This window comes from Stenella coeruleoalba (assembly GCF_951394435.1).
Source record: "Stenella coeruleoalba genome assembly, chromosome: 8".
Classification (NCBI taxonomy): Eukaryota; Metazoa; Chordata; class Mammalia; order Artiodactyla; family Delphinidae; genus Stenella; species Stenella coeruleoalba.
In genome coordinates, this window is record NC_137154.1 from 96,646,842 (window position 1) to 96,659,576 (window position 12,735).

The window sequence follows — 12,735 nt, forward strand, 5'->3', positions numbered from 1 at the left end:
CGCGCTCTCTCCTCTCCCCTACGTCAGTGTCCATGGTGCAGTGCCCGAGCTTCAGCCACTACTCCGTGTGCACCAGCAGCTGCCCGGACACGTGCTCAGATCTGACGGCCTCCCACACCTGCGCCATGCCCTGCACGGAGGGCTGCGAGTGCAACGAAGGCTTTGTCCTCAGCACCAGCCAGTGCGTCCCGCTGCACAAGTGCGGCTGTGACTTCGACGGCCACTACTACGCCATGGGCGAGTTCTTCTGGGCCACGGCCAACTGCACGGTGCAGTGCCTGTGCGAGGAGGGCGGCGACGTGTACTGCTTCAACAAGACGTGCCGTGGCGAGGAGGTGTGCACAGTGGAGAACGGCTACCAGGGTTGCTTCCCCAAGCGGGAGACCTTGTGCCTGCTCAGCCAGAACCAGGTGCTGCACACCTTCGACGGCGCCGCCTACCCCTTCCCCGTCGAGTTCTCCTACACGCTCCTCAAGACCTGCCCTGAGCGGCCAGAGTACTTGGAAATCGACATCAACAAGAAGAAGCCGGAAGCAGGGCCTGCTTGGCTGCGGGGTCTCCGGATCCTGGTGGCCGACCAGGAGGTCAAGATAGAAGGCATCGGGGCTTCAGAGGTCAAGGTAAGACCCTTGTGGCCTTGGAGACTTTCCTGATGAGTCCCGCCAAGCGAAGGAGCCGCGCTCTTCAGGCTTGCCTGGCTGCCTCTGACCGTGAGCGGATTCTAGGAAGGCAATGACTCCGAAATGGGAGCATTTTCTAACTGTCAGCAGCAAATAAAAGTCCATCAGGTGGACACCTGGAGTGAAGCTGGAATTCCTCGAATTAGAGCAGAACTAGCTCGCCAGAGTAGCAAATACTTATAGGATGCTTACTGTGTGCCAAGCACTAGCCTAAGCAGTATCACATTCATCCTAAGAGGTAGATAACATCATTATTCTCATTCTACAGATGAGAAAACAGAGGCACAGAGAGGTTAAGTAACTTCCCCCGGGACACACAGCCATAAAAGTGGGATTCACGCCTGGGTCAGCTGGCTCCAGAGTCTGTGCTCTTTACCCTGTACTATGCTGCATCTCTTTCCTGTAGATGGGAATCCGTGTGGAGTAGCACAAGGGGTGCTACTAGTAGCACAAGGGGTGCCTCACGCCCTGCTGTCCTGGTCTGAAATACCCATCACTAAGCATGCAGACTCATAGATCATTAGTAAGAAGGAATCTTGGGCATCATCGAGTGCAACTCCTTGTTTTCACATGAGGCTCCCTAAGGGCTAAATGAGGGCTGTGGGCCTGACAGCTGGAAGGTGGCAGAGCGGGGGTGATGGAGGGTGAGGGAGGAGCAGATCTCCCTCCTCCCAGTGCCATGTGCATTTCATAATTTCACATGACATCTAATTTAGAAAGCAAAAGTCAATGCAGTGAATAAAGCATACATCCACAAACTGAAAGGGCTGTGTTTTTATTCCCATTGACACACTGGCAGAAATTAATTTATCAAAATAATAATAGGTAGATAGGTGGATGGACAGCTAGATAATTCCAAGGGGCTGAGACACAGGAAAAGTAAAATTTGAAGGGAGAAGAAGAAGGCAGGACGTCGGGGACAGGAGGAAGCCACACGTCTACGGTGACTGTTGCTCACACTTCAGTTTTGTTTGGAACTAGCTTAGGGTCTCACACACACACAAACAACAAATGTGTTGGATCAGAGGAGGCTGGAAAGAAAGAAACAAAGATGCCCATGAAAAAAACAGTTGATGTCTGTGTGGTTTCCGCACACTGTCAGCTTCTCAACCTTACTCCAAGGCTAGTCATGGGGCAGAGCCACGTCTTTATTCACAGCCTAGGAAATTGTGGGCACCCTGTGTGTATCTGGAACTGATGATAGCGATTTGAATTTTCAGGTGAACAGTCAGGAAGTGGAACTGCCTTTTTTCCATCCTTCGGGGAAGCTGGAAATTTATCGAAACAAAAACAGCACAACCGTCGAGTCCAAGGGTGTCGTGACCGTGCAATACTCAGACGTGGGTCTGCTGTACATCCGGCTCTCCACCGCCTACTTCAACTGCACGGGGGGCTTGTGTGGCTTCTTCAACGCGAACGTCAGCGAGGAGTTCTGTCTCCCCAATGGCAAGTGCACGGACAACCTGGCCGTGTTCCTGGAAAGCTGGACCACTTTCGAGGAGATCTGCAACGGGGAGTGTGGGGACCTGCTGAAGGCCTGCGGCAACGACTCAGAGCTGCTGAAATTTTACCGCAGCCGTTCCATGTGCGGCATCATCAACGACCCCTCCAACAGCTCCTTCCTGGAGTGTCACGGCGTGGTCAACGTCACCGCCTACTACCGCACCTGCCTCTTCCGCCTGTGCCAGAGCGGGGGCAACGAGTCCGAGCTCTGTGACTCTGTGGCCCGGTACGCGAGCGCCTGCAAGAACGCCGACGTGGAGGTGCAGCCCTGGAGGACCCACGACTTCTGCCGTGAGTTCGGGTGACGCCATGGGGGCGGCCGGCCGGGGCGGGGCATTGATAACCGAGACCGCGGATCTTCTTCTCTTCCTGGTGCAATCGCACTCAAGGACAATCTCATTAACCCTGCACATCTTCCCTAGTCTGATGTGTCCTCTGGAAGGCTCGTCCCCCCAGACCAGACTATTGCGCATCTTTATTGTTGTTTCTAATCACACAATCCCTCTTCGTTGTAGAACAATTAGCTATTGACCCTTGGTTATATCTAGCAGAGGGAACACATCATGTCAAAGGACAGGAAATCTTTGTGATGGCTCAGTGGGCGCCTTCTCTCTTGGCAAGGCAGGACCGCATTCATTTCAGCACATGGTGATCAGTCAGGGTGCCTTTCCTGGAGTAGAGATTAGCCCCGCTCCCCAGGGCAAACCTGACAATGGTTCTTGAGAGAGTCCCATGGGCCTGGTTGTTCATTTTGCGCCCAGAGTATCTGACCCCTCTCAGCAGTACTTATAGTAATGAGAATAATTGCTGGGAAGACGAGACATATAATCCCCTCGGTTCTGGGCGAGCCCAGGGGGAGGAGTAAATGGAAGGGTAGAAGGAGAAGTGGCTGAGGGCGGGGCCCAGGCCTGGAGGCAGGACTGCCCCACCTGGACCACGTCTCCCACCCCTTCCCCACCAAGAAGGTCGGCCCTCACGAAGACCAGCGCTACCACTGACATTCCATCCTTTACATCTGGTTATGTCTCTTCCATTATATTTCTTCCTACCTAAGTTTGTTTATTTATTTATTTATTTATTTATTTATTTATTTATTTTTTTTTTTTTTTGCGGTACGCTGGCCTCTCACTGTTGTGGCCCCTCCCGTTGCGGAGCACAGGCTCCAGACGCGCAGGCTCAGCGGCCATGGCTCACGGGCCCAGCCGCTCCGCGGCATGTGGGATCCTCCCGCACCGGGGCACGAACTCGCGTCCCCTGCATCGGCAGGCGGACTCTCAACCACTGCGCCACCAGGGAAGCCCTGTTTATTTTTTTAACTTTTTATTTTGAAATAATTTTAAAGTTACAGAAGGATTACAAGAATATCTATATAGCTTTTACTCAGATGACCTGTTGTTAGCATTTTGCCCTGTTTGCTTTGTCATTCTCTCTCACTGACTCTCTGTTTGAAGGGAAGTTGCAGACATCATGCCCCTTTGCCCCTAAATACGTTAAGTGTATATTTCCTTAGAATCAAGACACTCCTTCACAGCACAGTACAGTTACTGAGTTTAGGAAATTTAACACTGATGCGATAACTTAATATCCACTTCAGTTTTGCCCGTTGACCCAGTCGTGTCCTTTATGGCTTTCCCCTACCCCTCAGTGCAGATCTAGTCCGCGACCACATGGGGCATTTAGCTGTCATGTCTCTTTGGTTTCCTTAAGTCTGGAACAATTCCTTAGCCTCTTTGTCTCTTGTGATCTTGTCATGTTTAGATTACAGTCTCGCCCTTGTGAAATAGAATGGCCCTCCCTTTGGATTTGGTGCTCCGCCATGGCTGGGTTCTGCTCTGCATCCCCCCCAGCCCCCTGCACAGGAGAGGCATGTTTTCCTCATGGTACCAGGTCCCATGTGGGGCACACTCTGTTCAGCCTCCTCTCACTGGTGATGGGCACGTTGATCCCCTGGTCAGGGGTTGTCAGATATCACCACTCTGTGTCGCTCCGTTTCTGTCTTGTGACTGATGGGCAGTCTGTGGGGAAGTGCTTTAAGACCATGCCGCTGCCGCTTGTCATCACGATCCCCCTCCTCGGCTTAGTGCCCGCTGAGGACTTTTGCTTGTGCTGATCTCCAGCATGACGATCACATGCTGACAGTTTACAGCTCCAGCACTCTCTCCACTTGTACCCGTCAGCAGATGTCATTTTACTGTAAGCAAGAGCCCTCCTATCTCTTCTGCCTGCCTGTCCCCTATCTATCATCCATCCACCCATCCATCCATCTATTTATTTACCTCAATCATCTATCTATCTTATCAACATGGACACACAGACTCCTGTTTGTTTCAATGGTTTATGTTTCATATCACATTTGTTATTTTGGCATTAACCTTATGACAGATTTGGCCTGTGGGTGCCCCTTCCAGTTGCCTCCTACGTTCTTCGGATATGCCTCTGTCGTTTCCTTACTTTCTAGATTAACGAGATGCTTCACATCACCTCTTAACCTTCCCTGCCCCAGCCTAGAATCAACCATCACTCCGAAAAATCATGATTCATTTTGGTGGGGAATGTTATTAGAAGCTATGGTCTGGATGAGGCTTACCCATTGCTATTGGGGTATCCTTACCTTGCCTCTAAGCCTTTGCAATAGTAACGTCTTAGACAGAGCTAAGAATATCCCCCCCGCCTCCCCCCCCCCCCCCACATATCGTTATTTAAAAATAATGCTCTGGTTTCTGAGCACCGGAAGTCCAGAGGAGCATATGGAATATCATCTCAGAGTTGGGCGGTTATATCCCTGGTGGCCCTAGCCACACTGGGGAGGGATTAGTAACAGAGGCTGTGAATCTGCAGTGGAATTCTGGAAGCATGCTCTATTCATAAAGTCACCTAAAGGGAGGGAGGCTCCAAGGTTCCTACTGACCACCACGTCTAGTGGGACCTTACAATGCTTTCCCAAAGCCTTCTCTTTAACCCACTTCCCACATCCTCTTTTGCCCCACCTCTAGCTCGTCTAAACTGATCTCTGCCCCTGCTCCTGTACTCAACTTTCTAGTTACAGTTCATTCACATTACAGGATTACAGAGTCTGCCCCATACCAAATCCATTTTGTTGCCAGGCCGTGTCTGTGCCATGCTTTTAGACTATGAACTCCGACCCAGCAGGAAGTGTCTCTGGTTGGTTTTTTTGTACTGCGCGGAGCACAGCTTGGTGGCATGGCTCATGCGAAGGACGTGTGGCGGGATGACAGTGATTCCCTCTTTTTCCGGGTGCGATGCCTGCTGAGAATCACTTCTCCCCATCCTTCATCGGGGCCTGAAGAGCTGGAGCAAACGCTCGTAAGTGCCTTTTTTAGAGAGAGACTTGTGGACGGAAGCAGCCACGTGGAGCATGGCTTCCTCGGGTGGAGGGCCAGGGCTCACACTTGATTAATCAAGTCTCTGGGTACTAAGGGGTTAATCTGGTCAGGGTTTTGCAGAGTGGGGATTGGATTGAGTGACAGCTGCAAATCAGGAACACAATCTTCTTTGGACCTGGAGAGAGGCAACCACTGCTTCTGTGTTCAGATATTTTTAACCAGCTCTCGCTGGCAGAGCCAGGCTGCCCAATTAAGTAATTTCAGAGGCATTTCAGGAGCCAGGGGAAGTTTTATTACTTCATGTCTGCATGTTCCAGACTTTCAGACACATTCAGACAACACGATAAGTCATAAAACGAGAGCCATTTAAATAAGTCATGTTATTTGCTATCACCATAAACCTGCAGTCAGTGTTATAACATTCATAATTTAGAGACAAATGTGAAAATCGCTCTATACAGACATATTTAATCAGTGCCGAACTAGCCTACAACTAGTCAGTGGAGGTGGAGACAGTCCTTTAGCCCAGAGGGAAAAAGATTGGCTTTCAGTCCATAGGGCAGAGCTGTTGAGCTGGTACTTGTGGGCGGAACTATTATTGCCATGCAATTTCTCTACAGTGTCCTTTGTGTCCTTGGATTATAAAACCCTCTTAAGGAGGGATCGTATGCGTAAGACCTAAAGAAAGCCTTAAAGGCAAGATCTTAAACTCCCAGGAGACGGTGACGACGTTCACAGATCTTTAGAGAACACAGACCTGTGGGTAGATTTCTTCTGTATCCCTGGGTTCATCCCGGCTCACGTCAAGTTTTGACAAACAAAAATAATAAAGAGACATGGGAAGTTACACGGAATTCCATGGTGAGCCGCATGCGCCGTTATTGTATGTGCTGTGCTTACTGACGCACAGTCTTGATCTATCAAGGAAGGCTTCTGGGCAGAAGAGTGACTTGAAATGAAACTGGGAGGATGGGTAGGATTTGGCTGTGTGAAGGCCGTGCAGGAGGGGCAAAGGGTGTGAATAAAGGAGGTGGGCAGGACCATGTGCTGAGGTCAGTGAGGAGATGGAAGGGGTCAGAGGACACCAGGAGCAGAGAGATGAAAGACACAGGGAAGGTCCAACATGTAGAGTAGAAACACCTCCATGAAACCTATCTGTAATGGAGGGAAGTGTAAGAAGGGAAAGGGTGCAGTGTTTATTGAGACCCTACTGTGGGCTTGATATATTAGGTTATTAATCCTCAGAACAGCAGTCCTAGGTAAGTACTGTCCTTATTTAATAAGAGAAGAAACTGAAGCTCAGAGATGGTACCCACAGGTCTCTACAGCCTCAGAGCGCTTGTTCCTTCCAGGACTCTCTTTCCGGAGTCTTTGAGTCAGGAGACTCAGAGTCGGGAGATGCAGAGTCGAATCTCTCTCCAGTACTTATCAGCTGGATTAAGTCACTGAACTTCAGTTTCCTCACTTATAAGACAGGGGTGATATGACTGTCCTTACCATCCAGATTGTTGAGAAAATTACACTAAGATGCCTAGAACAGTGCCTGGTGTGCCACAGGTGCTCAGAACAGGCCCATCGTCTCAGAATCTCCTACTTGAAAAGCTAAGTGCACTAGAGGAGCGCGTGAGTGAGGGGCTCGCTGAGCCTTGCGGATCACCCCAAATGAGGATGGCAGTGGTGCCGATCACATGGCATTTGCTGAGCTCACCGTGCTGGACAGATAAGTCACATGCAGCTTATATACCTGCACGCACACTGTGCCCACAGCCATACATGCACACACATGCACACACCCATGCATACCAATGAGTGTACACAGACTCTGTCTCTGACCTCTGTCCCTTTCTCAATCCCATCTCCTCCTCGCCCACCCTCAGCTCTGGAATGCCCGGAGAACAGCCATTTCGAGGAGTGCATGATGTGTACAGAGACCTGTGAGACCCTGGCACTGGGCCCCATCTGTGTGGACAGCTGCTCCGAGGGGTGTCAGTGTGACGAGGGCTATGCCCTGCAAGGCAGCCAGTGCGTCCCCCGGAGCGAGTGTGGCTGCAACTTTGAGGGACACCAACTTGCCACCAATGAGACCTTCTGGGTGGACCTGGACTGCCAGATCTTCTGCTACTGCAATGGCACAGACAACAGCGTCCACTGTGAAAACATCCCCTGCAAGGGTGACGAGTACTGCATGGAGGAGGGCGGCCTCTACTACTGCCAGGCCCGCACCGACGCCTCCTGCATCGTCTCGGGCTACGGCCACTACCTGACCTTTGACGGCTACCCTTTTGACTTCCAGACCAGCTGCCCGCTCATCCTGTGCACCACAGGAAGCAGGCCGAGCTCAGACACGTTCCCCAAGTTCGTCGTCACAGCCAAGAACGAGGACCGGGACCCGTCGCTGGCCTTGTGGGTCAAGCAGGTGGACGTGACCGTGTTGGGCTACAGCATCGTGATTCACAGGGCCTACAAGCACACGGTGCTGGTGAGCGGTCACAGGCCAGACCCCAGGAGGGGAGCCGTGGGGATGTGAGGATAGGGGTCCCGGGTCAGCAAGTCAGGCTGCAGCTGAACCAGGCAGGTCCAGAATCCAAGGAAAAGCAGAGGATGTTAGAGCACAGAGGGGCCCTGGAGACTTCCCATCACTTTATCTTACAGATAAGGAAACAGGGCCCTCAGAGAGAAAAATACCCAAGTCACAGGCACCAAATTAGGAACAGAGCCAGCTCTAGGAGTGGTGCCTTTCATATTGTGGCAGAGTGTGTTGGAGACGGCACAGACCTAGATGGAGTCCCAGCTTGGCTACACTAGCGGCCTCAGACAGTCGCTGTGTGTATACGAGAATGTGCACCTAGCATGGACTAGGCGTCAGTAAGTGGTACTGCTGTCTAACCCACCTCCTTCCCTTAGCTGAGATCAAAATATTTGCCTCCTTGGGCCTCCTGCTGCCTCTTTCAGTCTCCCTTTCGCTCCCAGGGGACCTGGGAGTTCAGGAGTCTTGTCCACATCTGGAGCACCCTGGGGCTCCCTTGCAGTCTTCTTACTTTTCACTGCCTTGGCCATGAAGACAGGAGCAGGTAGGGGCTGAGGAGTTCCATGCATTCCGAGTCCAGCCTGAGGATGTCAGCCGCAGCCACAGGCTGGCCACCCCTCCCCCAAGGGCCCGCCCTGAGCAACACTTGGGACACCAGCAAGCCGCTGCTTTAGCATTTTGGAGGAGCTGACTTAGGATGTCAACCTTTTAACACCATCCTCCCAGGTCTGCGGTGTAATTTATCTCTAAGGAGGTTCCTCTTCCTCTCATATACATTCCCTTTCAAAGTCTGAGCTGTTAAAGACTTCCTTGGGCAACTCTGCTGATTTCTTTCCTTCCTTAGAATTTCCTTTAACCCCCTTCTCTGACAAAGAGAGGTTTCTGAGCTTCTTAAACTGTCCTCCCTTTCACGTTTACTGGAAAGTGTGCCTTCTTAGCATCTAAGATGGAAGTCTCACTATGAACCTTCTTCTTCCTTTTCTTGGGTATTTTACCCAAACTGCCATTGGTACCCTCTGTGTTTCACCTAACAGTTGGTTCCTCCATCATTTATGGCATTAATCATGCTGTATTTTTCCATGATGTTCATGTCCAGCTCACTCAATATTCACAGTGGACTCCTTGAGGGCAGGAACCACACATAATCCATCTTTATGTTGAATGAATATACTGTGTGCTATGACACTCAGAGCATTTGTCAAATGAACGAAGGAGATAACATAATAAGCCCTTTCTTCCAAGGTTCCTACGACTTTCATTTTGCTGCTCGTCACTTCTTTAGCAATTTGAGAGATGAAATTGGCACCTGGACAGGTTAGGAGTGTATCAGATGCCTTGCTTTTAGCCACAAAAGGTTTCCAACAGATGTCCAGATAGTCAAAGTCGCTCTTTACAATCACTTCCCTCTCCTCCATTTTCATCAATTGTGTTAAAACAAACACATCAATCATTTTGTCCCTGTGGCTTCATCATATTTGCCCTTTTCTCCTTTGCTCCTCCTCTGACATATTTCTGCCCTTAGATTTATAATTTTGGATATCGTTCCTTATCTCTGTGACATTCAACACTTTTCCACCTTTCTACCTTTCAGGTTTTTTTCTTCTTCTAAAATCTAATCTGTTAACAGGCCCTGTCCCATCCAGTGTACTCTGAAAGCGTATTTTCTGCCTTGTGTTACACGCTGTCAAGGTTTAGGTATATAGACATCTGAGGCTACCCATGTTTTCTGACCCAGTTATTTTCACATATAGACACTGGACCTTCATGAACACTTGTTCTTTTTCCTGCTCTCCCTTCTCTCCTCCCCAGTGGCTGATTCTCTTCTCTCACCAGGTGTTTCCCTCCCTTTGGGTCAGCTCACCTTCCAGGCACGTGTCTCATGAGACGCTCTCACGCCTAAAGTCAAGAGCCATGAGAACTACACAGCTGGTTTCTTCCTCCCACAAAGAAATGCGGAGGGAAGGGTCTATTGGTTCTTAGGGCTGCTGTCACAAAGCATCACAGACTAGGTGGCCTGAAACAGCAGAAACCTATTCTGTTACAGTCCTGGAGGCCAGGAGTCCTAAACCAAGGTGTCCTCAGGGCCATGCTCCCCCCGAGGTCCTAGGGGAACCTCTGTTCCAGGCTTTCCTCCAGCTTCTGGTGGTTGTAGGTGACCCTTGGCTTGTGGCAGCATAACTCCAGTCTCTGCCTCCGTATTTTCATGGCCTTCGTCCCTCTGTGCCAAATCTCTCTCTCCTTTTAAGGACACTAGTCATTGGATTGAGGGCCCACCCTTTCCCCGCATGATCTCATCTTAATGATTACATCTGCAAAGACCCTATTTCCAAATAAGGTCACGTTCACAGGTCCTGGGGGTTAAGACTTCAATATACCTTTTGGGGGGACACAATTCAATCTACAACAGGGAGTAATTAGAGAGTAATGGGCATGAAGGAGGAATTGATTAAAGGGGTGAGGGGACCCTTTCCAGGGCTCTTCTTTCTAGGTCACTAGATGTCCAAAATGCCCAAGCTGGGAATAGAGTGTACAGCTTTCAGATCTCTGACAGAAAGACCAAGTTCAGGATGCTTGAAGGTTCTTTTCTTCTGGGGCCTAGGGGATAGATTTAGCATTTACTTTGAATTATTAATATGCATTGCAGGATCTGCTTGTTCAATGATTTGCGTTTGTTTTTCCCATGATGTTATTATTAGTCACCATCTCTCCCTGAGAGAAGAATAACGGCCGTCATAATGACAGCGCGCGGTGGAGCGCCAGGCAAAACACAGCACAGAGCCCGGGTCACTGCTGGTGCTTGCAAAAACGGAGGTGACATGGAAGTGACTCCTTGGGACACCGGGTCCCTCTGTGATTCTGATCTTTCTCGGCATTAAGCAGTACTGAGGATGTGGGGAAACCCACCAAGCTGAGGGAAATTAGAAATAAATATGCTATGTTTATACCAGCCAGGGAGTAGGGGTGAGCGACAGAGGTGAGCCACTCCCGGGCACCGCAGAGCCCACGCCTCAGCCGTCCACAGCCCGAGCTCCATAGAGACGGCCTCTCTCCTCCATCTCCCTCAGGCTTCTGCACAGCCGGGTCCTGCATGGTCCAGGCCAAGGGGCAGGCTCTCAGGACCTTCCAGAGCTGGTGTTTTTCTCACTGATTGCCCACCCCGTGGCCATGAGAGAAGAGGGAAGCTTTGAGCATCACTCTGGCTCAGTTGCATCTGACGGGCTTGCATTGACAGGCTGTTCTGTGCCAAGCCCTTCGGGTAGAAACGTGAGTCAGAAACAGGCCTCTGTCCTAAGGGAACTCAGGGTCTAGTGGGAGAGACAGACGTGTTTGCAGGGAACGTCAGCGTGATGTGAAGTTCCAGAAAAATGTGACGTGCAGTGGGGAAGGGGGGTGTGTCATGAGAGAACAGGTTGCCTGAGCCGCCTGGGGGAATGGAGGGAAGGCTTCTGCAAGAGATGATCCAGACCTGAGCCCTGAAGGCATCCATTGGCCAGGCCGTGAAAGAGGCAGAGGGCGTCCTAGGACAAGGAAACGTCAGTGGAGATCCAGGGCGGGGGTGTGAAGGGGGCCTCAGAACAGCTGAAGAACAGCTGTAGCGGCAATCAAAGCCAGTTGTTTAAAGGAAAGCTCGCTACTGAAAAGCGAATATGTGGCCTTATTTCCAATACTTCAGTATTAGAAACACATTTCCCCCACCCATCCCCACACCCTGCTCTCTTCCTCCTCTGCGCCGGCCTCTTCCATCCATCCTTATCCACCCCTCCCTTCCTCTGCCTCTCTCTTTCCCTCCGTTTCACAGGGACAGACAGGGCAGTGATGTAGGGGTGGAGGTCGCATTCCTGGGGCCTGAGAGACAGGGAGAAGCTGGGCAGGCCTGTCTGCGTCGAGGCCTTCCTTTCCCAGGTGCTCCTGGGCAGTGACAGGACTCGAAGGCCTTGAGCTGTAATCCAGGCACATGGCCTCTCCAAGGTATCGCTCCCTCCTTGACACCCAGTAGCCAGGAACAGAGAATGCGGAGAAACTCAGGAGGAAAAGCCAGCCAGCACGCGTGAGCCCTTGGGTGCTCAGGCTTTAGTTTATTCGTGCGAGTTGTCAAGGCTCGTGGGAGTCCCCACGGCCTCTGCTTCCCTCGGTGACTTTGCACACCTGAGCTCTCTGTCTCTGGGCCTCCCAGGTGAGAAAGTTATGCTCACCGGGCACGATCTCCCTCTTCCTCTTCCCCCCTCCATGCTGTCTCTGAAATGACCCATCACCACGCCCTCTTCACCTCCTGTCCTCTTTCCAGAGAACGAATTATCTCTTCCCCTCTCCATGGCCACTCTCCACCTACACCATCCCTTTTTGGCCCTCTCAGCCTCTTGCCTGTCTCTCATCTCCTCCCCCTCCTGTGTCTTGGGCTTTTCTCTTCAACCCATAAACATATTCGTTCTAAGATAAACCTTGACCCCGATTCAATCCAATCCCTCTTCTAACCAATCCCTCTCCTCCCCTTTCCTACCAGACTCCCGGAGAGAGACATCTCTGCTTCCATATCCCCCGTTTGCCGTTTAACCTCTGCGACCTAGCCTCTGGTATCACCACGCTACTGAAGTTCTCTTACTAAGATCACTGGCGACTTCTTCTTTGAAAAATGAATGAGTCTTTTTCAGGCTTGATTTCATGGGACGTTACAGACGAGGCC

The 12,735-nt window shown here is 51.0% G+C and overlaps 1 protein-coding gene across 2 annotated transcripts in view; it reads left to right on the top strand.

The window, feature by feature from the left end:
* Positions 1 to 12,735, top strand: part of TECTA (tectorin alpha) — a 73,614-nt gene that overhangs the window by 25,776 nt on the left and 35,103 nt on the right. For both annotated transcript variants that reach the window (XM_079928586.1, XM_079928587.1), the window contains exons 8-10: positions 28 to 620; positions 1,901 to 2,474; positions 7,405 to 8,006. In XM_079928586.1, the coding sequence (XP_079784712.1) occupies positions 28 to 620; positions 1,901 to 2,474; positions 7,405 to 8,006 (1,769 nt within the window). The remainder of the gene's footprint in view (positions 1 to 27; positions 621 to 1,900; positions 2,475 to 7,404; positions 8,007 to 12,735) is intronic.